The sequence below is a fragment of the Hordeum vulgare genome, chromosome 6H (genome assembly GCF_904849725.1).
Source record: "Hordeum vulgare subsp. vulgare chromosome 6H, MorexV3_pseudomolecules_assembly, whole genome shotgun sequence".
Taxonomy (NCBI): Eukaryota; Viridiplantae; Streptophyta; class Magnoliopsida; order Poales; family Poaceae; genus Hordeum; species Hordeum vulgare.
In genome coordinates, this window is record NC_058523.1 from 294,683,401 (window position 1) to 294,707,844 (window position 24,444).

The 24,444-nt window shown below is 50.1% G+C and overlaps 1 protein-coding gene across 1 annotated transcript in view; it reads left to right on the forward strand.

Annotated features, from left to right (window-relative positions):
* The first annotated feature begins 450 nt into the window (after window positions 1-450).
* LOC123405421 (protein ACTIVITY OF BC1 COMPLEX KINASE 8, chloroplastic) overlaps window positions 451-24,444 on the forward strand; it is a 28,769-nt gene continuing 4,775 nt past the window's right edge. Inside the window, exons 1-19 of the mRNA XM_045099110.1 lie at window positions 451-525; window positions 2,240-2,920; window positions 3,404-3,539; window positions 4,120-4,286; window positions 4,895-5,015; window positions 5,125-5,225; window positions 5,329-5,427; window positions 5,967-6,077; window positions 6,165-6,244; window positions 6,340-6,409; window positions 14,620-14,693; window positions 14,769-14,838; window positions 14,924-15,012; window positions 15,131-15,255; window positions 15,370-15,450; window positions 15,536-15,596; window positions 15,698-15,752; window positions 15,853-15,951; window positions 16,041-16,130. Of these exons, the coding sequence (XP_044955045.1) occupies window positions 451-525; window positions 2,240-2,920; window positions 3,404-3,539; window positions 4,120-4,286; window positions 4,895-5,015; window positions 5,125-5,225; window positions 5,329-5,427; window positions 5,967-6,077; window positions 6,165-6,244; window positions 6,340-6,409; window positions 14,620-14,693; window positions 14,769-14,838; window positions 14,924-15,012; window positions 15,131-15,255; window positions 15,370-15,450; window positions 15,536-15,596; window positions 15,698-15,752; window positions 15,853-15,951; window positions 16,041-16,130 (2,385 nt within the window). The remainder of the gene's footprint in view (window positions 526-2,239; window positions 2,921-3,403; window positions 3,540-4,119; window positions 4,287-4,894; window positions 5,016-5,124; window positions 5,226-5,328; window positions 5,428-5,966; window positions 6,078-6,164; window positions 6,245-6,339; window positions 6,410-14,619; window positions 14,694-14,768; window positions 14,839-14,923; window positions 15,013-15,130; window positions 15,256-15,369; window positions 15,451-15,535; window positions 15,597-15,697; window positions 15,753-15,852; window positions 15,952-16,040; window positions 16,131-24,444) is intronic.

Below are 24,444 nucleotides of genomic sequence, written 5' to 3' on the forward strand. Positions count from 1 at the left end.
CCCGTGATGCCTCCTTTGGGGAATAGCATCGGACACACGCTGTTGTCTCTCGAGACGCCAGCCTTCGGTGTTCAGCCGTTCCGTCTCCGCTGTGATCATGGCCTGTTGTGTCGCCATCCTAGCGGCTTCCGCTTCCACGTCCTGCTGGGCTTTGGCCATCGCCTCCCGCAGCTTCGCCAGCTCGGCGTTGATCGATTCCTGATTCTCTGGCGTCACGGCGGTTGTCATGAGCCTGGTGACCTCCGCCGTCAAGTCCGGCATGGCTTGAGCCGGGGTTTTCGACGTCTCGCCGGTCTCATTGTTGTCGGCCGGGTTTTGCTGAGGCTGTGCCGCCCCTGCCATATAGATGGCGATTTGTCGATGGGATCTTTCAAGGATCTCGGGGTCCATCGCCAGTGACAACCCTCCGAGTTGTCCTTTGTGAAGGGGATGAATTGAATATGTCTCGCCATGGATGATTCGCCATCAGAATTGACGGGGGTGACCTCGTGGATTGCTGGTTCGTCTTGTACGCCGGCTCCCTGTGTAAAACCGACAAAAACATGGTGTCTCTTGTCCTGTCGTGTGATGGGGAGGACGTACCTGGCCAGCTCGACGATGTCGGTGGAGGTGTCCGGCTCAGGCACGGGTGTTCCAATCATGCTGATGAAGAGGTTGATCTTGCCGAAGGGGACTCTGTAACCAGATTCGACTGAATTGGCTTCTAGCCCCCACAGCGAGTTGTCGATGTAGTACCTTCCGCGGCGGCTCTTCGTCATGATGCCGACCGCATAGCTTTCTGACCCTGGTAGGGCTCCCTTTGAGAACTCAACTCCACCGTGCGCTAGCCCCACGGTGGGCGCCCGCTGTCGTGGTTTTATCACGGCAGATGTCCTCGTGAAAGGACTTAAGGATGAAGCCATCGCACCTTGGTGGCGACTCAAAGGGGGTGAGCGAAAGCGAGACTCAGATTTACCCAGGTTCGGCCCCTCGTGTGGAGGAAAAAGCCTACGTCCTGCTTTGTGTAGATTGATGATGGTTTCGATTACAAGAAGGGTGTAACTCGCCTGACCTAGCTCTCGATGATTTCTAACCTAACCCTATCTTTCCCAAGGACTCACCTTTATATACATGTCGAGACCCTAGGATTTACAAGAGTCCTCACCATGCTACAGATCGTAGCTTTCCCTATCTCTAAGTCGTCGTGCTTTCCAAGACTGGAAATCTCCTTGGCAGCGCATCCTCCTCACAGCTCTTGAACCGCCATCCGGCTCGTGGGCCCCTGGGCCAAGGCTTGTATCTTCCAAAACATGAGCCGCCCCTTTAGTGACCCGACCCGGTTGGGGTGGGTTACACCGCAGGTAATATCCCCAACAGAGGGGGAGCGCCAGGAGAGGGAGGAGGAGCATCTTCATGCATACAGATATAGGTACGAACACACACAAAGGATACGAATGGTGTCACTATTGCCACCCAGTGACCCGAATGATTCTCACTAAATGAAACTTACAAAACAGTCCAAGACATCCATCGTCTTCCTCACGACACCTGAGCGTCCAAATCCTTTGTTGAAGCCGATTCCAAAGAAGAAAAAAAGACAACAGCCAGGTTGATTCGTGGAACTAGAAGAGCCCTTAGCCATAAGGCGTTGATGAATCACAACATCAACCAACTCCATGAAGCTAGATCCAAACATAAAATTTCCATTTGCTCGAGGCAAAATCCCTTTTGGACGTGCTCCCTGAGCTCCTTCTGCTCCAGATCTGGGCTCATTGGCACACCACCTCACAGGAGGCGGTCATATCCCTCTCCCCTTAGCCACATACCTTTTCTAGTTGCAACCGACATCCTTGCCTCGCGGCCCGCCATCACCACCGCAACGTCCAAGATGCACAACGACCATCATGCCAAAAGCTTCCCGTGCTTCCCCTCGACGGTCACACGAATACCTTCGCGACGGGGCTAGAGAAGGAAGACTTATTCCTATGCTAGGGTGCCGTCGTCTCGACGTCCTTACCAAAAGACCTTAAACTACAGAAAAAAGAAACTAACTTCACCTATCGACAAGGAGCCGCGGTCTGCACCACCTTAAGGAGCCATGAAGGCTCCATAAGACGGAGCGATCCGCCAATGAGAGGGAACTCCCTTGAAATCGCCTTTCGCTTGCCTTTGTGCTCTCTAGCGGGAAAGAAGAAGAGGATTCGAGACTCCGTCTCCCTAGAAGAATTACTGCGTTAAAAAAGAAAAAGAAAAACGAAAGAAACTTTCCACGTGGTCCTACCCCACCATCTGGGCCGTTTCACTCACCGTCGCCCCAATCACCTCTCCACACGTGAGATCGCCTCATCCTCCGTGCGAACCATGTGGCTCCCCTCCAACCACCTCTCTCCCCCGGCCCTTCCCGCGCCTCGCTTCTCTCCTCCACACCACTCCCCCCCCCCCCCCCGCCCCGCCGGCGACCCCCACATCCAAACCCTATCTCTCCGCCGCCATGTCCGTCGCGGCCTCCCTCGTCGCCTCTTCTTCGCTCTCCGTCCCCGACCACCTCCGCCTCCACCGCCCCCCGCCACCGCTCCGCTTCCGCCGCCGATCAAAGAACCGCCTCGTTCTTGCTGTTCTCGAGGAAAAATCCTCCTCTGCGCTTACGGAGGAGGAAGCAAGGAAGTTCGGGCTCAACGGGAGCGCGAGCAGGCTCGGGTATGACGATACCGCGGTGGAGGCGTACCTCGGGTCCAACGGCAACGGAAACGGAACCAGCAACAGGAGTGCGAGTGGGAGTGGGAACGGCGCGAGCGTGAAGCCCGTGGCATCCGGGTCTGGCACTTCTGTGGTTTCCGGCCGTGGGCCGGGTGAGGATGAGAGGAGGAGGAAGGAGAGCGTGGAGGAGATAGGCAGGGAGGACGCATGGTTTAAGCGAAGCGACGGGGAGGCCATGCCCAAGGTGAATATTTGTTTGCCCGGCATTTCCTATTCCTAATGCATCTGTCAGTGTGTGCGATCAGTGGGTTGTGTCACTTTTGTTTTCTGAGACAGATATGCAACATCTCCTGTAATAAGCCAGACTGCGATGTTGCTTTAACTTAATTTCTTCAGTAACATGTCAGTGTAGGTCATTCATATTTTGTTCTAGCTGGAATAAAGTTATACGGAGTACGTATTTAGGTAAGGCAGGGTAATAACATCAACGGAAAGGAGTAACAAAAAATGCATCGTGGTGGAGAAAAGTAAACAAGCTTGTCAGTTGTTTGCTCTGTCAGCCCTTTTGTGCTTTCAGCTTGTGAGGATGTAAGCATAACTTACCACCATGCACATTTTGGCTCCATGATTTGTGTTATATTGTTGTTCATCTGTGATCAGCTGAAATATTTATCTTATGCTATTATTGTTGCTTTCTCATTCTGGGTTGGAAATCTAAATCTTGCAGGTGTCTGTTGTTCCTGGTGGTCGTTGGAATCGGTTTAAAACCTATTCAACGATTCAAAGAACCTTGGAGATATGGGGCTCTGTCTTCACATTTATATTCAAGGTTTGGCTCAACAATCAGAAGTTCACTTATCGAGGTTAGAACTTAATCACGCAAACAGAAATGGTACAGTACTAATATCAAAGGTTGTATACCACAAAGCTTAGGTACCTGAATTTCTATCTTTTAGTAATCCACCCATTGCCAGTCAGTTTCTTGCAAATCTTCATATTCCATAATAAAGTAACAAATGGTTGTTTTATGTGTCATATTTTTTCCACAGTTAGGCTTTACTCGTCAACCACGTGCAGCCTTGCATGTTTATTTGTGTTAGTATATTTGTTACCAAGATACTTGAGAGGCAGATTTGGACTTATTTTTCTACTTGTGGAAATAATAGGCAAGTCCATGGCTTTTGAGATGAAGTGTAATCCAACTACTTTAGGTTACATGTCACAAAAGGTACCTTACTGTTTGAACATATCACAAGAAGTATATGATAACATGGAGAAAGGATGCCGCCTTAAAAGCCTTCATCTTATAAAACAGGGTGTATTGCATTTTAAACAATTCACTGACTTACTAGATGGTGTTCGTCTCTGTCCTAAAGTTCCCTACATATTCTTAGTAAAATTGTCTGCATAAGGCATCCCTTGATGCCAATGAATTACCTGCAGGGGGGATGACAGAAGAGAAAAGGGTAATGAGGAGGAAAGTTCTTGCCAAGTGGCTCAAGGAGAGTATTTTGAGATTAGGCCCCACATTTATTAAAATAGGGCAGCAATTCTCCACCAGGGTGGATATTCTTCCAAAAGAATATGTGGATCAGTTATCTGAATTACAGGTTTGCATGCACACTTCTATACTTCCTCAAAATAAATTGGACACATCGAAAGCATCTGCGGTGAATATTGGATTATTGTTTATTAGCAAATCTGCATCTGTAATAGGGAACATGTACTTACCTACTCACCTATTCAGTAACGACCATGGGTAAATCTGTACTAATTGTCTTGACGTAGGTTAACTTCAAAAGATTATATCTTGGATTTTAACCTGGGGGTCTATCAGAATCTCATAATGCCTGCTATGAACCACCCTATCTGCATATGAAACATCGTTCGTTTTTTGATGGTTTGATAAAACAAGAGTATTTAAGGCCTATAAGAATACTTCCACCATCAGCACATAACTGTTCTCAGTCCTTGAAATCTTACTGTCTCTCGTTTCTATATGCGCTTGATTCTTGCTGACCCAAATTTCCCAAAGGCCTCCAGTTGCAAATTTATGCATAAATATGTAGCAAATTTAGTTCAATTGGTCATCAGATCAGCGTAGTAAAATAGTCATTCTTGTCAATTAAAAACTTCTCGTATTTCCTAGATTTTTCGTAACTAGCAGTGCTCTTTACTTTATACTAATATTATCATGGAACCCTTCTCTCTTTTGCAGGATCAGGTCCCTCCATTTCCTTCAGAGACAGCTGTGTCAACTATTGAAGAAGAGCTGGGAGCATCTGTAAATGAGATATTTGAACGATTTGACGTTGAACCATTAGCTGCTGCTAGCCTCGGTAATAAACTCATAAGACTAGATATGTAATCTTAAAATTTGACTGAAACAAAAGCATTTTATTTTCTTGTAGCAACTTGACACTGTAACAATACATCCCTTTCTGGCAGGCCAGGTTCATCGGGCATGCCTAAATGGCCAAGAAGTTGTACTCAAGGTGCAACGGCCTGGTCTGAAAGAGCTGTTTGATATTGATCTAAAGAATTTAAGGGCAAGTCTGTTAAAAGTGTACTTTTCCCTAACAGATTGTGCCTCTCTATTATTTTTCTTTCTTTTGAAACTTCAGCTGATAGCCTCAACTAATTATGTTCTAGGTAATAGCAGAATACCTTCAGAAAGTGGATCCGAAGTCAGATGGTGCCAAGAGAGACTGGGTTGCTATTTATGATGAATGTGCAAATGTATTATATCAGGTGCGGTTGTCTTATGCTCACAACCTACGGTCTGTTACTATCTCATGCTTGTCAGAGCTCAGGTTTTCGAAATAACACCTATTATATACTCCTTCCATCCCAAAATAAGTGTCTGGAGCTTAGTACAACTTTGTACCAGAGCTAGTATAAAGTTGAGACACTTATTTTAGGATGGAGGGAGTAACAGACTATCGGAAGCAAATGTATCCATTTTTTATGCATCTTTCCTCAGTGAGAGTAAATTAAGATAATTTGATGCATAGGTAGAGTTCTCTAGGCATCACAAAACAGCGCTTTGGTGTCAATACTTCCATACTAGTGCGAGGATTGGGCTTGAGAGGCTTACATCTTGGATGTTGATTTTTCTCTGTATCAATAGTCCATTTCATGATGCTCTTTCTTGCTTTGAATTCTTTGTATCGATATATTTTTCTCAGATTGTATTAGATAAATTCTTTCAAATCAGCCATTTGATTTTTGGTGTTTCTTCTATATTTACATGAAAGCAAATTACATAATCATCTTATGGTTGTTTTTAGGAAATAGACTATACCAAAGAAGCATTTAATGCTGAAAAGTTTGCTGAAAACTTCAAAAATATGGATTATGTGAAGGTTCCAGAAATTTACTGGGAGTATACTACACCTCAGGTTCCTTCTATACAGAAACTCGTGAATAGATTCTCAAGCAACATAGAACAGAAGATAAGACTTAAGTTTATTTTGTATGCCTTGTAGGTTCTAACAATGGAGTATGTCCCAGGAATCAAAATAAACAGGATACAGCAGATAGATAAGTTAGGGCTTGATCGGAAAAGGTATCCTCTGAATTCTCAATACTACTCAGCCATGACTCGTTTTGCAGTACCAACTAACATTGATGTCTTTTGTTGCCAACCTTAATCTCTTTCAGGTTAGGCCGGTATGCTGTTGAGTCCTACCTTGAGCAGATTTTATCGCATGGATTTTTCCATGCCGACCCGGTTAGTTGCACTATACATAAGTGAAATATGCCGTAGTTGTTTTAGTTGGACTTTGATGTCCAGGCAGGCAAGCTGTTTCCCCTTTGCAGTTTGGGCATTAAAGAATGTTCTACAAATTTTGATAAATTCATGGATACAGTACACATAAAGTGAAGCAGTGTTTTGGCTAATGGATGTGTTGCTCATTACTTCTCATTATTTCTTGTCTTCTTGATTACATGGATGAATTTGGGTATAACCTTTGCAAGTTCATATTACTTGCATCAGTGGGGGTTTTCCAGAAGTTTGGCAATGTCTTCTGCACTCAAATCACAAAAATCCAGCCAACCTTCTATTATTGCATTATAATGTTTTTTTTGCGGGACACTATAATGTACTCCCTCTGTCCCAAAATAACCGTCTTAACTTTGTACTAGCTTTAGTATAAATTTATACTAAGCTTAAGACACTTATTTTGGAACGGAGGGAGTACTAGTATTGAAATGAATCACAAAAATGATTATGCACCAAGAGAAACTAAGTGTACTTATGTGGTCGATGCTCTGCCAGAGTCCCATCAGCAAAGCACCTGTGCATCCCAAATCATCAAACAATCTCCAACCTTGGCAATTTTATTGACTGCAGCTCTATCTATGTCAGCTATAGCCATAATGTCAAATAGTACTGTTATGACCAGAGGCCCAGTTAGCCAAACTGGCCCAGTTATCTTAATAATATTAGGGGCTTAGCCCAAGTTATCTTAGTTATCTTAGAGTCCAAGTTATCGAGATTATGTAAACCGATGTAAACAGCTCTTTTGGAATCAAGCAATAAGACAATTCTATTGCCCGGCTCCCAGAGGAGCCGGAACCCTAACCCTAGCCACCGCCTCCTCTACTCGCCGCCGCCTCCTCCCTACGCCGAGACGGCGCCGTCGCGCCTGCCGCGGCGCCCTCGTCTCCTCCAACCTCCCTCATACCCTTATAACCTAAGGCAGAGGGCCGGTAGAACCCTAGTTTCTACCAGTTTGGTATCACGAGGCTCTGGTTCGATCATGTCATCACCGCCGCCCACCTCCACCGTCGCGCCGTCGTCCCCCGCCACCACTCCGATGATCACCACGGCCGGCGGGCCGCACCTGCCTGTGCCGGCCTCTTCTGCCGCGCCGCCTCCGGCCGTCCTCACCCCGGAGGAGCTGACCGGCGCGATCCGCGACTTGGCTACCGCCGTCCAGGGCATCCGGCTATACCTGGCCGCGCCCTATGGGCCGCAACCGCCGCGCTGGCCTGGCCAATGCAACCACCACTACAGCTGCCTCCGCCACCCTCGGTGGGGCCACGACAGCTGACCCTACAGCTGCCGCCGCCGTCTCCAGCCAACTCCGGGCCGGGCCCGACCGCCGCGCCAGGGGTGCCGCTTAACCAGCTCCGGTTCCCCCCCTCCCCGTCGCCGCTACCGGCCTAGGTGACCGAGTCGTCACAGCCGGTCTACACGACGGCCTCGGCACCGCCGCACACCCAGTACGGCGGCCCCCCAGCTTCGCCGTTCCCGACGGGTACCCGGTGTTGGGAAACGTTGCATGGGAAACAAAAATTTTCCTACGCACACGAAGACCTATCATGGTGATGTTCATCTACAAGAGGGAGATCGGATCCACATACCCTTGTAGATCGCTAAGCGGAAGCGTTATTAAACGCGGTTGATGTAGTGGTACGTCTTCACAATCCGTCCCACGAACCGCCTCGCGATCCGTCCCGATCAAGTGCAGAACGGACGACACCTCCGCGTCCCGCACACGTACAACTCGATGACGATACCCGCCTTCTTGATCCAGCAAGAGGGGCGGGGAAGTAGATGAGTTCTCCGACAGCGTGACCGCGCGCCGGTGATGGTGATGATCTATTCCTGCAGGGCTCCGTCCGAGCTCCGCAGAAAACCGATCTAGAGGAAGAACTACGATCTAGAGGAGAGGGCAGCACGTGGCAAAGTTGTGTCTCAAAAGCCCTAAACCTCCAGAATAACCATTATTCTCTTTAAATGAATAATCTATTGCAATAAACACGATCCAATCATGTTCATGCTCAATGCAAACACCAAATAACAATTATTTAGGTTTAACACCAATCCCCATGGTAGAGGGAGCGTGCGATGTTTGATCACATCAACCTTGGAAACACTTCCAACACTTATCGTCACCTCGCCTTTAGCTAGTCTCCGTTTATTACGTAGCTTTTATTTCGAGTTACTAATCACTTAGCAGTCAAACCGGTATCTAATACCCTCGTGCTACTAGGAGTACTAGTAAAGTACACATCAATATCATGTATATCAAATATACTTCTGTTGACTTCGCCAGCCTTCTCATCTACCAAGTATCTAGGGTAGCTCCGCCTCAGTGACCGTTCCCCTCATAACAGAAGCACTTAGTCTCGGGTTTGGGTTCAATCTTGGGTTTCTTCATTAGAGCAACAACTGGTTTGCCGTTTCATTAAGTATCCCTTCTAGCCATTGCTCTTCTTGAAACTAGTGGTTTTACTAACCATCAAGAATTGATGCTCCTACTTGATTTCTACTTTCGCAGTGTCAAACATTGCGAATCGCTCAAGGATCATCATATCTATCCTTGATATGTTATAGTTCATCGCGAAGCTCTAGCAGCTTGGTGGCAGTGACTTTGAAGAACCATCACTATCTCACCTTGGAAGATTAACTCCCAGTTGATTCAAGCGACTGTTGCACTCAGGCAATCTGAGCACATGCTCAACGATTGAGCTTTTCTCCTTTACTTTGTAGACAAAGAATCTTGTCGGAGGTCTCATACCTCTCAACAAGGGCACGAGCATGAAATCTCAATTTCATCTCTTAGAACATCTCATATGTTCCGTGACATTCAAAAACGTCTTCGGTGCCTTACTTCTAAGACGTTAAGTATTATGCACTGAACTATCACGTAGTCATCAAAACGTGTATGTGAGATGTTCGCAACATCCACAGACGACGCTCGAGGTGCAGCACACCGAGCGGTGCATTAAGGACATAAGCCTTATGCGCAGCAATGAGGACAATCCTCAGTTCACGGACTCAGTCCGCAAAATTGTACTATCATCTTTCAATTAAATTCTCTCTAGGAACATATAAACATAGTAGAGCTACAGCGCAAGCTACAACGTAATTTGCAAAGACCTTTTGACTATGTTCATGATAATTAGTTTAATTAATCATATTACTTAAAAACTCCCACTCAAATAGACATCCCTCTAGTCATTCGAGTGGCGCATGATCCAAATCCACTAAGTCAAATCCGATCATCACGTGAGTTGAGTATAGTTTCAGTGGTGAACATCTCCATGTTGATCATATCCAACTATATGATTCATGCTCGACCTTTCGGTCTCTTGTGTTCCGAGGCCATGTCTGTACATGCTAGGCTTGTCAAGTTTAACCCGAGTGTTCCGCGTGTGCAACTGTTTTGCACCCGTTGTATGTGAACGTTGAGTCTATCACACCCGATCATCACGTGGTGTATCAAAATGATGAACTGTCGCAACGGTGCACAGTCGGGGAGAACACAATTTTATCTTGAAACTTTAGTGAGGGATCACCTTATAATGCTACCGTCATTCTAAGTAAGATAAGGTGCATAAAAGGATTAACATCACATGCAATTCATAAGTGACATGATATGGCCATGATCTTGTGCTTCTTGATCTCCATCACTAAAGCATCGGCACGATCTTCATCATCACCGGCGCCACACCATGATCTCCATCATCGTGCCGCCATCGAGGTTGTCGTGCTATCTATGCTATTACTACTAAAGCTACAACCTAGCAATATAGTTTAAAGACAAACACAAACCTTAGTTTAAAGACAACCCTATGGCTCCCGTCGGTTGCCGTAGCATCGACGTGCAAGTCGATATTTAACTATTACAACATGATCATCTCATACATTCAATATATCACATCATGTCTTTTGCCATATCACATCACATGCATACCGTGCAAAAACAAGTTAGACATCCTCTAATTTGTTGTTGCATGTTTTACGTAGCTGCTATGGGTATCTAGTATGATCGCATCTTACTTACGCAAAACCTATCTAGTATGATCGCATCTTACTTACGCAAAACCACAACGGTGATGTGCAAATTGCTATTTAACAATCTCTCCAAGGACCGCCTCGGTCAAATCCAATTCAACTAAAGTTGAAGAAACAGGCACCCGTCAGTCATCTTTATGCAACAAGTTGCATGTTAGTCGATGAAACCGGTCTCTCGTAAGCGTACGAGTAAGGTTGGTCCGGGACGCTTCAATCCAACAATACCGCCGAATTGAGAAAAGACTAAGAAGGGCAGCAAATCGAATATTAACGCCCACAAAAAACTTTTGTGTTCTACTCGAGATTACATCTACGCATGCACCTAGCTCTGATACCACTGTTGGGAAACGTTGCATGGGAAACCAATTTTTTCCTACGCACACGAAGACCTATCATGGTGATGTTCATCTACGAGAGGGAGATCGGATCCACATACCCTTGTAGATCGCTAAGCGGAAGCGTTATTAAATGCGGTTGATGTAGTGGTACGTCTTCACGATCCGTTCCACGAAACGTCCCACGATCCGTCCCACGAACCGCCTTGCGATCCGTCCCACGATCTGTCCCGATCAAGTGTTGAACGGACGGCACCTCCGTGTCCCGCACACGTACAACTCGATGACGATACCCGCCTTCTTGATCCAGCAAGAGGAGCGGGGAAGTAGATGAGTTCTCCGGCAGCGTGACGACGCGCCGGTGATGGTGATGATATATTCCTGCAGGGCTCCGCCCGAGCTCGGCAGAAAACCGATCTAGAGGAAGAACTACGATCTAGAGGAGAGGGCAGCCCGTGGCAAAGTTGTGTCTCAAAAGCCCTAAACCTCTATTATATATAGGAGGAGGAGAGGGGCAGCCTTGGCGCGCCAAGGAAGGCCTCCTTGGGTCGACCGAAGTGGGGAAGGGAGGAGTCCTCCAATCCCACTTGGATTAGAACTCCTTCCTTATTTTCCCACCTATTTTAGATTTTCCACTTTTTCCTCATGGGCTTTCCTTGGATGACTTTGTCAGCCCATTATGCCCTATTGCGCATCCAATAAACCCACGTGGACCCCTTGGGGCGTGGTGGGCCCACCCAATGGGCCCCCGAAACCCATTCGTCACTCCCGGTACAATGCCGGCAACAGCGGGACCTGGATGTCCATATTGGCTCCTACATATTCTACGAAGACCTCTATCGGTTGAACCTCTATGTCAAGGATTCATATAATCCCGTATGCTATTCCCTTTGTCCTTCGGTATGTTACTTGCCCGAGATTCGATCGTCGGTATCTCTATACCTAGTTCAATCTCGTTGTCGGCAAGTCTCTTTACTCGTTTCGTAATACAACATTCCGTGACTAACTTCTTAGTCACATTGCTTGCAAGGCTTATTGTGATGTTGTATTACCGAGTGGGCCCCGAGATACTTCTCCGTCACACGGAGTGACAAATCCCAGTCTTGATTTATCCCAACCCAACAGACACCTTTGGAGATACCTGTAGAGCACCTTTACAGTCACCCAGTTACGTAGCGACGTTTGATAACCCACAAGGTATTCCTCCGGTGTCCGGGAGTTGCATGATCTCATGGTCATAGGAACAGATACATTGACATGCAGAAAACAGTAACAATAAACTGACACGATCATATGCTACGTTTGTAGTTTGGGTCTTGTCCATCACATCACTCTCCCAATGATGTGATCCCGTTATCAAGTGACAACCTTGACCATCTTTGATCAACGAGCTAGTCAACTAGAGGCTTACTAGGGACAATGTTCTGTCTATGTATCCACACATGTATTTGAGTTTTCAATCAATACAATTATAGCATGGATAATAAACGATTATCATGAACAAAGAAATATAATAATAACTAATTTATTATTGCCTCTAGGGCATATTTCCAACACCCGGCGCAGACCCCTCCACTGCTCCGCGCCGACGAGCCATACCACCAGGGCGGCCCTAACCACACGCCGCCGCGCTTCGCCAAACTGGACTTCGCCACCTACGACGGCACCGAGGACCCCCTGGACTGGCTCAACCAATGTGACCAATTTTTCCGAGGACAACGGACACTGGCGTCGGAACGCACCTGGCTCGCTTCGTATCACCTCCGAGGCGCCGCACAGACGTGGTACTACACTCTGGAACGGGACGAGGGCGGCATGCCCCCTTGGGAGCGTTTTCGCGAGCTCTGCCTCCTGCGCTTCGGGCTCTCGATCCAAGGGAGCCGACTGGCGGAGCTCGGCCGCCTTCCCTTCACCTCCATGGTGCAGGACTTCGCCGACCGCTTCCAGGCCCTGGCGTGTCACGCGCCCGGCGTGTCAGGCCGTCAGCGGGCCGAGCTCTTCGTCGGCGGTCTGCCGGATCATATTCGTGTGGACGTGGAGCTTCGGGGACCGCAGGACATACAGACCGCCATGTACTATGCCCGCGCATTCGAGCAGCGGGCGGTGGCTATGCAGCAGGCGTTCCCGGCCCAGGCACCTCGCCCACCCCCTCAGCCGACTATGTCTGCACCCAGCCGACCTGACCAGCCGACGGCAGGGACTCCCGCCACGGCAGCAGCAAGTCGACCGTTCCGTCGGCTAACCCCGGCCGAACAACACGAGCGTCGTCGACAGGGGTTATGTTTCAACTGCGATGAGCCCTACGTGCCAGGCCTCGTCTGCCCGCGCCTCTTCTACCTGGAGGCAGACGACTATATCGCGGAGGATACAGCTCCCTCCGTGCTTGCCGAGGCGGCGGCCCCGCCGTCAGCCACCACTCTCGTGGTCTCCCTCCATGCCCTTGCCGGATACGAGCGGAAACAACGATGTTGTTGCCAGTGATGGTTAATGGGGAGCGCCTCTTAGCTCTCCTGGACACGGGCTCTACGCACAACTTCCTGCCCGCGTCTACAATGCGTCGCCTGGCCCTCCTGCCGACGGGCGGCGAGCAGCTCCGAGTTACCATGGCTAACGGTGACCGTCTCCGCTGCCACGGAATGCGCAACAATTCCCATCTGCATCGGCGACGAGTCCTTCGCCATCACGTGCGCCGGCATCGACTTGGGTGACTACGACTTCATCCTCGGCGTCGACTTCTTGCGGACGCTCGGATCCATCCTTTGGGACTTCGACGCACCGACCATGACTTTCTGGCGTCAAGGGTGCATGGTGCAGTGGAAGGGCGAGGGTGGCACTTCTCCAGTAGTTCCCCCTCAGCTGTCGACCGCCATACAGCCTCCGAGCCGCCCTTGTTGGCTCATCTCCTGCAGCGACACGGCGACCTTTTACCGGTGCTCCTTGTTCACAAGCCCGAGGGCTTGTGGCGTTTCTGCCTCGATTACCGTGCTCTCCCTGCCACGACGAAGAGGGTCAATTTTCCTATACCGGTCATGGAGGAGCTCCGGGAAGAGCCGCAAGGGCCACGCTTATTCCCTACGCTCAACTTGCGTTCTGGCTACCATCACGATCACTTTGAGTTTTTGGTGATGCCTTTCGGTCTCTCCAATGCGCCGACGACATTCCAGGCCTTGATGCACGACGTACTTCGGACCAGCTCAACTCTCCAAAGGCACCTTGGTAGCAGCTCAAGGAGTTCCGCCAACATTTTCTAGACGTCCAGCTCGAGGACGAGCTGTTTGCGCAGGCGGGGAGGAATGTTATGACCAGAGGCCCAGTTAGCCAAACTGGCCCAGTTATCTTAATAATATTAGGGGCTTAGCCCAAGTTATCTTAGTTATCTTAGAGTCCAAGTTATCTTAGTTATCTTAAAGTTCGAGTTATCTTAGAGTCCAAGTTATCGAGATTATATAAACCGATGTAAACAACTCTTTCGGAATCAAGCAATAAGACAATTCTATTGCCCGGCTCCCAGAGGAGCCGGAACCCTAACCCTAGCCACCGCCTCCTCTACTCGTCGCCGCCTCCTCCCTACACCGAGACGGCGTCGTCGCGCCGGCCACGGCGCCCTCGTCTCCTCTAACCTCCCTCATACCCTTATACCTAAGGCAGAGGGCCGGTAGAACCCTAGTTTCTACCAAGTACTGTCTCTTAGATTATGCATTTCATGATATGAAATCATATGTACTCTATTTTGCTCCTTTTAAGTATCTTGATTAAATGCAGTAGCACCGCTGGTTAAATTGATTCCCTTTACAGCATCCAGGGAACATTGCTGTTGATGATGCCAATGGTGGGAGGCTTATCTTCTACGACTTTGGGATGATGGGAAGGTTGCTTATGATCATTTTGTTTCCTGCAAAATCCTTTTATGTAATTAATCTAATCTTCATTCTTTTTACTCGCAGTATTAGCCCAAATATCCGCGAAGGACTGCTTGAAGTATTTTATGGAGTTTATGAAAAAGATCCTGATAAAGTAAATTTGTTTTGGTAGTTTACCTGCAGATAGTAATGTAGACCCTGTGAAGTTTGACAGAACATCCAATTGTGTATTCATGTAGGTGCTTCAAGCAATGGTTCAAATGGGTGTCCTTGTTCCTACTGGAGATATGACAGCCGTCAGAAGAACAGCTCAATTTTTCCTGGATAGGTAGTCCACTGGTCCTTTATCCCGGAAGGATGCTCCTTTGTACTTAGTTACATGTTAAGTTTCCTAAAGATCAACAACGCCGCTTAGCCTCACTGTGTTCTGTTCATCTATTATATAGCTTTGAAGAGCGTCTAGCTGCACAAAGGAAAGAGAGAGAGATGGCAACCGTGGAACCTGGATTTAAAAAACAATTATCTAAGGAGGAAAAGTTTGAAAAGAAGAAGCAGAGACTTGCAGCTATCGGTAATGGTTCATGATTCCTGCAATCTATCAGGGAACATGATGGAAGAAAACATGCCATGCATGTCATTCTACTGGTTTTGCTTTTCGGTTTTAACTTGCATCAAATTTTTACAGGAGAGGATCTTTTGGCAATTGCTGCTGATCAACCATTTCGGTTTCCTGCCACCTTTACATTTGTGGTTAGAGCATTCTCAGGTCTGACAACTTTACATGTGGAGAAAAATGGTTGTAACATGATGTCATAGTTTCGTGGCTCCTTATGCTTTCTCCATTCTTTCAGTTCTGGATGGTATTGGGAAAGGTTTAGATCCTAGATTTGATATCACAGAGATTGCTAAGCCGTGAGTATTCTCTACATTAGTAGCATTCCATGTTCTTAATTGACAAAATTTTGATATGGCCTTATCTGAATCTGATTTGATGCATTTATTTAAATTACTAGTTATGCCATGGAGTTGCTCAGATTTAATGAAGCTGGTGTTGAAGTACTTGTTAAGGCAAGTTAACCTTTGGTCCATAATTATAACCTACATGGTGGGGCCTGAGTATGTTTACCTTGGAATGTGATTGTTTCATGTGTATTTCATTATACCTCAGGATGCAAGGAAGCGATGGGACAGGCAGTCTCGTGCATTCTACAATGTGTTTCGTCAACCTGACAGAGTTGAAAAACTTGCACAAATCATTGAGCGTTTGGTATCTACAGTTTTCTATGGTCTATTTTCCGTGGTTTGCTGGTGCCATTCAACAATGAACTCAATGGTCTAATTTGTTGTTTATAACAGGAGCAAGGTGATCTCAAGCTTCGTGTCAGAGCATTGGAATCGGAAAGATCGTTTCAAAGAGTTGCTGCTGTACAGAAAACAATTGGATATGTGAGTTCTACAAATTAATTGTGCTTTATGTTGTGTTACTGTTACGCTCCGACTAGATACAAGGTTGGATTACAGAGGAATCTGACGAATCGAGCTAGGGTTCTTGAGATACAAGAGAGGGAAAGGGGGTCGGGATGAGAGTCGCCGCCGCTGCCTACTTTCTGCCTGCCCTCCCTGCTGCCGTTGCCCCGCATAAGTAGTCAGTTCCGGCAGGTCGGGCCGATGTAGCGTTGGTTGGGCTTGCGGGGCCTCAGCGTCTTCTCACAACCTTGCTCCTCTGTCTGGGCCGTAACATCCCCCCCCCCCCCCCCATCTTGAGACACAACTTGTCCCCAAGCTGGAGCTGTCGGGTAGTGATGCTGAAGCTCGTCACGGTCCTCCCAAGTCGCCACTGATGCCGGTTGGTCAGTCCAGCGGATGAGGACTTGTGGTACCTGACGTGTTCCACGGCGATGAAGACGGGTGTCGATGATCTCCACCGTTTCCGGACTGTTCGCTGCTTCGGAAGGTAGCTCCTGCAGTGCTTGCTCGGTTGGTGGTAGAGCTCGACGTAGCTGCGACACGTGAAAAACCGGATGGATGCTGCACGCGGTTGGTAGTCGAAGCTTGTACGCCACCTGACCGACCCGTTGCACCACCTGAAAGGGACCAAAGTACCTGAAAGAAAGTTTTTGGTTAGCTCTTGTGGCCAGCGATAGCTGAATGTATGGCTGTATCTTCAGGAACACCTAGTCGTCCGCGGCTAACACACGCTCATGCCGAGTCTTATCCGCCGATTCCTTTATGTGTTGACGCGCCCGAAGAAGGTGTTGACGCAGCAAGGCCTCCATTTGTGCTCGGTCCTATAGCCAATCCTCCTGGTCTGGTGCGACACAAGATAGAGGATCGGTAATGCCAAATTGTCTTGGCGCATGCCCGTATAGTGCCTCGAAAGGAGTGGTTCCCAGTGCTGAGTGCGGCGAGGTATTGTACCAGAATTCTGCCAGAGCAAGCCACTGTGACCACTGTCGGCGTTCTGAGAATGGGGGTACCCAGACCTGCGTGCCTGCGGCCCAGGGTTGGCCCATTTCATCGACCAAAAACCAACAGGCCCGACACCACTCAAGGCTGTTAGAGTTATAATACAAGTCATGTACCCTTTTGTATTTATCCCAATATATAAGGGGTTTTCCTGCATATAGTCCATCACCTGTACATGTATATATATTGGCCTATGGCCTCATGGGAATACAAGTTGCTTTCCTAACATGGTATTAGAGCCTAGGTTCTTTTTGCACGCGCAACTCGTGCTTTTTCCGATCTAGCTTTCCCACCGCTGGTACCGGCCCTCGTCTCGCCTGCCTCGTCCCGCACGTGGAGGAGCTCCAGCCGCGTCTCTACAATCTCCCGACGCGTCGCTTCAATCCCGGGTCGAGGCGGCTCCATCTTCTCTCGCCAGATCGCATCTGGCAGGTCTTGGCGCGGCTCCATCGAGATCAAACTCCTTCCAGTCGCCCGCGCACGCCAGCTCCGATCCAGTGCACGCCAGCGGACCGATCTGCAACGTCGCCCCGCGCCTGCCAGATCCGATCCAGTGCACGCGTCGCCCCGCGCCTGCCAGGACGGCTGGAGCTCCTCCACGCGTCGCCCCGCGTCCGCCAGGACCGCTTCAGTCGCCGCCGTCCTTCCTCGATTTGCCCCGCGTCGCCCCGCGTCGCCAGGACCGATCCAGTGTCCGTTGACCGCGACCCTGGCCTGATCTGATCTATTCGACGCGGTCTCCACTACCGACGGGGCCCCCAGACCGAGTCTCCCCTTCTGCTGTCGACGCGGTTTCCTCCCGTTGACTGATTTCTTTCCAAAAAAAAAATGTCTACTGCATCTGGCTATGTTGCTGTTCCTCGTTGTCCGGTGATCTTTGATGGCACTAACTACACCGAGTTCATTGGCTTCATGCGCATTCACATGCGTGGCATCCGCCTATGGGGTTTTCTTTCCGGCGAGGTCTGTTGTCCGCCATGTCCGGTTCCTCCCGTGGCTCCCACTCCGCCGACCCCACCGGCTCTTCCTGCGGATGCTTCTCAGGCCGCAAAGGATGCGACTAAGCTTGCTGATGAGGCCGCTGTGAGTGCTTATGATGAGAAGGTCTTGGCTTATGAGGAGGCTCTTCAGCTGTATCATGGTGCTCTGTCCGTTTACACCCAGTGGCTTGATGATGATGCTCGTGCTGCCGCTGTTCTCACTGCTAGTGTTCTGCCTCAGTTTGCTTCTGAGTTTCTGGGCCTTCCTACTGTATTTGAGATGTGGACCCGCCTTCGTCAACGCTATGAGCCCTCTGGTGATGCCTTATACCTCTCTGTGGTCCGTAAGGAGCATGCTCTTCAGCAGGGTGACTCTACTGTTGATGACTTCTATGCACAGAGTTCTGCTATCTGGCGCCAGCTTGATTCTCTCCGCAGTGCTGGTTGTCGTACTTGCCCCTGTTGCCAGGCTGTCCAGGCCGACTTGGAGTTTCATCGCGTCTACGAGTTCCTGTCTCGGCTCCGTAAGGAGTTTGAGCCCCGGCGTGCTCAGTTGTTTGCTCGTGGCCGTATTTCTCTCATGGAGGCGCTTTCTGAGATTCGTGCTGAGGAGACTCGCTTACGTGGTGCTGGTTTGCTGGAGGTTCCCTCGGTGCTCGCTGCTCGGACTTTTTCTATGCCACCTACTGCACCGACCCCTTCTCGCTCGAGTGCTCCGTCGCTCTTGCCCACTCATTCTGGCGGCTCAGCTCGCCCCCGTACACATTGTAACTACTGCAACAATGATGGTCATATTGAGCCCCACTGCTACACGAAGAAGAAACACTTGCGCAAGGCGCGGTCATCATCTACAGCGACTTCGTCATCTACCTCGACAGCTTCAGCCATCGCTTTGACTGAGCAGGATATTCTGAGACTTAAGCGTCTGCTCGCTGCTTCAGGTTCTTCCTCAACGGGTACTGCTGGTTCTATGACTGAGGCTTCCCGCACTGAGCAACCACCTTCTTCACAGTCAGGTACATCCCCATGGGTTCTGGACTCTGGAGCTTCCTTTCATATGACTTCTAATTCTTCCACTCCGTTCTCTCTTCGTTCGCTTGATTCTCCTGTTCATGTCCTCACTGCTGATGGTACTCCCCTTCCTGTCATTAGTAGAGGCACTCTTACCACTCCTTCTTATTCTGTTCCTGATGTTGCTCATGTTCCTCGACTTACCATGAATTTGTTTTCCGCTGCTCAACTTGCTGATTCTGGTTGTCGTGTCATCCTTGATCTTGACTCTTGTTCTGTCCAGGACCGTCGCACGCACACTCTGGTTGGGGCTGGCCCTCGCCGCCGTGATTCTGAGGGTCTTTGGGAGGTGGACTGGCTTCATGTTCCTTCCTCTGCCCATTCTCTCGCCAGTTCTTCCGCTTTGGTCGCCTCGGCTACTGGTTCTTTCCAACAGTGGCATCATCGACTTGGTCATCTGTGTGGTTCTCGTTTGTCGTCGTTAGTTCGTCGAGGTCTTCTGGGGTCTGTCTCAGGAGATGCCTCCTTAGAGTGTCAGGGTTGTCGTCTTGGCAAGCAGATTCAGTTACCATATCCACATAGTGAGTCAGTGTCTAAACGTCCTTTTGATTTAGTCCATTCCGATGTATGGGGTCCGGCTCCCTTCGCTTCGAAAGGGGGTCATAAATACTATATTATTTTCATAGATGACTTCTCTCGTTACACATGGCTTTATTTCATGACTTCTCGTAGTGAGGTGTTGTCCATTTATAAGCGTTTTGCTGGCATGGTTCATACTCAGTTCTCTTCTCCCATTCGTGTGTTTCGTGCTGACTCCGTTGGCGAGTATATCTCTAAGATGTTGCGTGGTGTTCTTGCTGAGCAAGGGACTCTCTCTCAATTCTCTTGTCCTGGTGCTCATGCTCAGAATGGCGTGGCTGAGCGCAAGCATCGTCATCTTCTTGAGACGGCTCGTGCATTGATGATTGCTGCCTCTCTCCCGCCGCATTTTTGGGCTGAGGCCGTCTCCACCTCCACCTATCTCATCAATTTCCAGCCTTCCGCTGCTCTACAGGGTGGTGTTCCTTTCGAGCGTCTTTTTGATTGATCTCCCGATTATTCGACGCTTCGCTTGTTTGGTTGTGTTTGCTATGTTCTTCTTGCCCCCCGCGAACGCACCAAACTGACCGCTCAGTTTGTTGAGTGTGTCTTCTTAGGCTATAGTGATGAGCATAAGGGCTATCATTGTTGGGATCCTATCGGTCGTCGGATACGTATCTCTCGGGATGTGACTTTTGATGAGTCTCGTCCCTTCTACCCATGCCCATCTTCCTCGACTTTTTCAGTGGAGGATATCTCTTTTCTCACTTTTCCTGACACGCCTATCACACTCGTCGAGTCTTTGCCTACTCATTCCGCTCCCTCTGCTTCTCCACCTCCAGTCGATTTGTCGCCACCATCTTCCACGGTCTCCTCGTCTAGCATGTCACTGGATTCTACACCTTCATCTCCGGTGACTTCTTCGTCGCCACTCTCCGATTCTACTTTAGCGATTCCTCCTTCCATTGTTCCATCTTTTCCTCAGTGTTACACTCGTCGTTCACGTTCTGTGGATGTTTCTCTGGATGTGCCGTCATCCTCGTCTCAGCCTACTTATGGCTTGCGTTCTCGTCCTCGTCCGCCTGTTGATCGCTTAGGCTTTTGCACCGCTGGAGCTGCTGTTCTTGAGCCGACTACTTATCATCAGGTTGTTGTTCATCCTGAATGGCAGTTTGTGATGGCTGAGGAGATTGCTGCTCTTGAACGCACAGGTACGTGGGATCTTGTTTCCCTTCCTCCTGGAGTTCGTCCCATCACTTGTAAGTGGGTCTACAAGGTAAAGACTCGCTCCGATGGTTCTCTTGAGCGTCACAAAGCTCGTCTTGTGGCTCGTGGTTTTCAGCAGGAGCATGGTCGTAATTATGACGAGACTTTTGCTCCTGTGGCTCATATGACCACTGTTCGTACACTTCTTGCCGTGGCCTCTACACGCCACTGGTCTATCTCTCAGCTTGATGTTAGGAATGCTTTTCTTAATGGTGAGCTGCGTGAGGAGGTGTATATGCAGCCTCCACCTGGGTATTCTGTTCCTGATGGCATGGTATGCCGTCTTCGTCGCTCTCTCTATGGCCTTAAGCAAGCCCCCCGAGCCTGGTTTGAGCGTTTTGCCTCTGTGGTGACTGCCGCTGGTTTTTCACCCAGTGTTCATGATCCAGCATTATTTATTCACCTTTCTCCTCGTGGTCGGACTCTTCTTCTTCTTTATGTTGATGACATGGTCATCACTGGGGATGACCCTGAGTATATTGCCTTTGTCAAGGCTCGTCTTAGTGAGCAGTTCCTTATGTCTGATCTTGGACCTCTTCGCTACTTTCTTGGGATTGAAGTCTCTTCTACCTCTGATGGCTTTTTTATATCCCAGGAAAAGTATATCCAGGATCTTCTTGCTCGTGCTGCTCTTACTGATGAGCGCATTGTTGAGACTCCTATGGAGCTCAATGTTCACCTCTCTGCTACTGATGGTGATCCCCTGCCTGACCCGACGCGCTATCGTCATCTTGTTGGCAGTCTTGTTTATCTAGCTGTCACTCGTCCGAATATTTCTTATCCGGTTCATATTCTGAGTCAGTTTGTCTCTACTCCCACATCGGTTCACTATAGTCATGTCCTCCGTGTTCTCCGATATCTTCGGGGCACAATCTCTCATCGTTTATTCTTTCCTCGCTCCAGTTCTTTACAGCTTCAGGCCTATTCGGATGCTACGTGGGCTAGTGATCCTTCAGATCGCCGTTCACTTTCTGCTTACTGTGTTTTTCTTGGTGGTTCTCTCATTGCCTGGAAGACGAAGAAACATATTGCAGTTTCCCGTTCGAGTGCAGAGGCTGAGTTGCGAGCGATGGCTCTTTTGACGGCAGAGGTGACTTGGTTACGGTGGTTACTTCAGGATTTTGGTGTTTCTGTCACTACACCGACTCTGCTCTTATCTGACAGTACAGGTGCTATTAGCATTGCGCGCGATCCTGTGAAGCATGAGCTCACCAAGCATATTGGTGTTGATGCTTTCTATGTGCGCGCTGCTGTGCAGGATCAGGTTGTTGCTCTTCAGTATGTGCCTTCCGAGTTACAGTTGGCGGATTTCCTGACGAAGGCCTAGACTAGAGCACAACATGGCTTTTATCTCTCCAAACTCAGTGTTGTTCATCCACCATGAGTTTGAGGGGGGGTGTTAGAGTTATAATACAAGTCATGTACCCTTTTGTATTTATCCCAATATATAAGGGGTTTTCCTGCATATAGTCCATCACCTGTACATGTATATATATCGGCCTATGGCCTCATGGGAATACAAGTTGCTTTCCTAACAAAGGCAAGGGCCCTCGCGAGGGGCCAAGCCTCGCGAGGAGGAACAACATCAAGACCCGCAAGGGGCCTCCTCTGGACCCCTCCGGAGCGGCGGATATTCCAAGGTGAGACCCAGCCTCAGGAATCGAGGATGACGCGGGGGAAGGACATGCGAGCAGCAGACAACAGGACGGTGCAGTTCCCCCTTTAGTGCAAAGGGGCGAGGACGCACGCAGGTCTCCAAGGCATCTCCCAAAGGTTTCCATTCTGGTGTAACAAGGCCACCACCGCCCGCCAGCAGGACGGACGTCATCCTTGGACCCGTCCCTGCTACGTTGACAGCCACTTTGCAGGCGAAGACTACTTTTGGACACGGGAACATCCCCTGTCCCCCCTTGAAAATTGGCCGTTGTGGGACCCCTTCCTGCCGAAACGATAAGGGAAGAGGACCGGACCGCCACTATATATATATAGAGTTGGTTACTTCATAGAGCCCGATCCATTCATTCGCCCGCTGGCACCACACAAAGGCCACCCAGCCTTTGGAGGCCTTCGAACACTGTACTAGTTCATCCACCAACCTCCACGAGAGGCAATCCACCAAAGCAGGAGTAGAGTAATATGCTTCTCAGCGGCCCGAACCTGGGTAAACTGCCGTGTTCTGTGTCTTCCTCACCATCGAGTGAGTTCTCTGCCATCCCCAGCGAGTAGGAGTTAGGTGAGGCGAGCCCGCGAGAGATCTTCGTACACGCCCCTGAGTTCGAATCTTTAGGGTTTTGCAGAGCCCGAAATCCGACATTTGGCGCGCCAGGTAGGGTGTGTGTCAAGGTCTTTCCCAGGGCTCAGCCCGCGGAAGCTAGTTACACTCATGGTAGGGAGACGGCAAATCCGCGCGGAGAGGCGGGCCGCTCGCGTGGCACGACCAACACAGGCGGGCCAGGACGCCCTGCGACGCTCTGCCACCCCGTTGGCCGACGTTCACACCGGACGGGCTTCCAACGAGCGCCGGGGGCTGCCGCCTTCACCAACCACATGGCATCCCCCTGTCGCCCCGACCCTTCCACGCATCCAGGCTGTTCCTCCCCCCTTCCGAGTCTGTCAGGACCCGACGCACAGACATGTCGTGCTCCTGGTGGCGCATGAGCTCAGGTGCCGACACGCCGCCCGCCGCCGCCGCGTCGGCGGGCACAGCCGCGCTCTTGGGCGCGACGTGGCCGGCGAGACCCAAGCGCGCCCCCGTGGGAACCGCGCTCGTCAGCCCGCATCGCTAGGGGCTACAACGGGGAACCACGCGGGTGCGTCCCAAACATCCACTCAGGCCTGCCCCCACTGGTGATTCGGCGGGAGCTGCTGGAGGCACGGGATTTGGCCGCGCTGGGGAGGCGTCGTCCAGCATCCCCCGACATGCTTCACGGAACGAGGAGGGAGTACCGGAGGCCCGACTACATCAACCCCTGGAGGCGCGCGCAGTTCGACGACGACCGCGTCGGCACACGTCTGGGCTATACGGAGGAAGCAGCGCAGACCATCACTGCGGCAGGAGGCACGCGCGCGACCCTGCGTGCAGCCCCCGCGCAAACAGGTATGAACAGCACCGCGGGGGTGGCCCGCATGGGTGGCTTCGCGGGGACGCCTAGTGCGGGTGTCCTCGCGGGGCACACCTGCTGGCCGGGAGCTGCTCCAGACAGATGTCTGGGTCTGGGGACCGGGGACCTCTCGCCTAGGACAGGGTGGACGCACCCTTGTATCCAGGCCGAGAGGCCCCCGCCTGGGAACGGAGGTTGGAGCACAAGCCCATGTTCCCAGGCCAGACGATCCTAACCTGGAGGCCGGGGGTGGTATATCCGCCCCTGCCTCCGGGGCGCGCGACGCCCGTCTGGGGACTGAGGGTGGAACACACGCCCATGTCGCCAGTGCGGGCTTCGTTCGATCGCCAGCGGGTG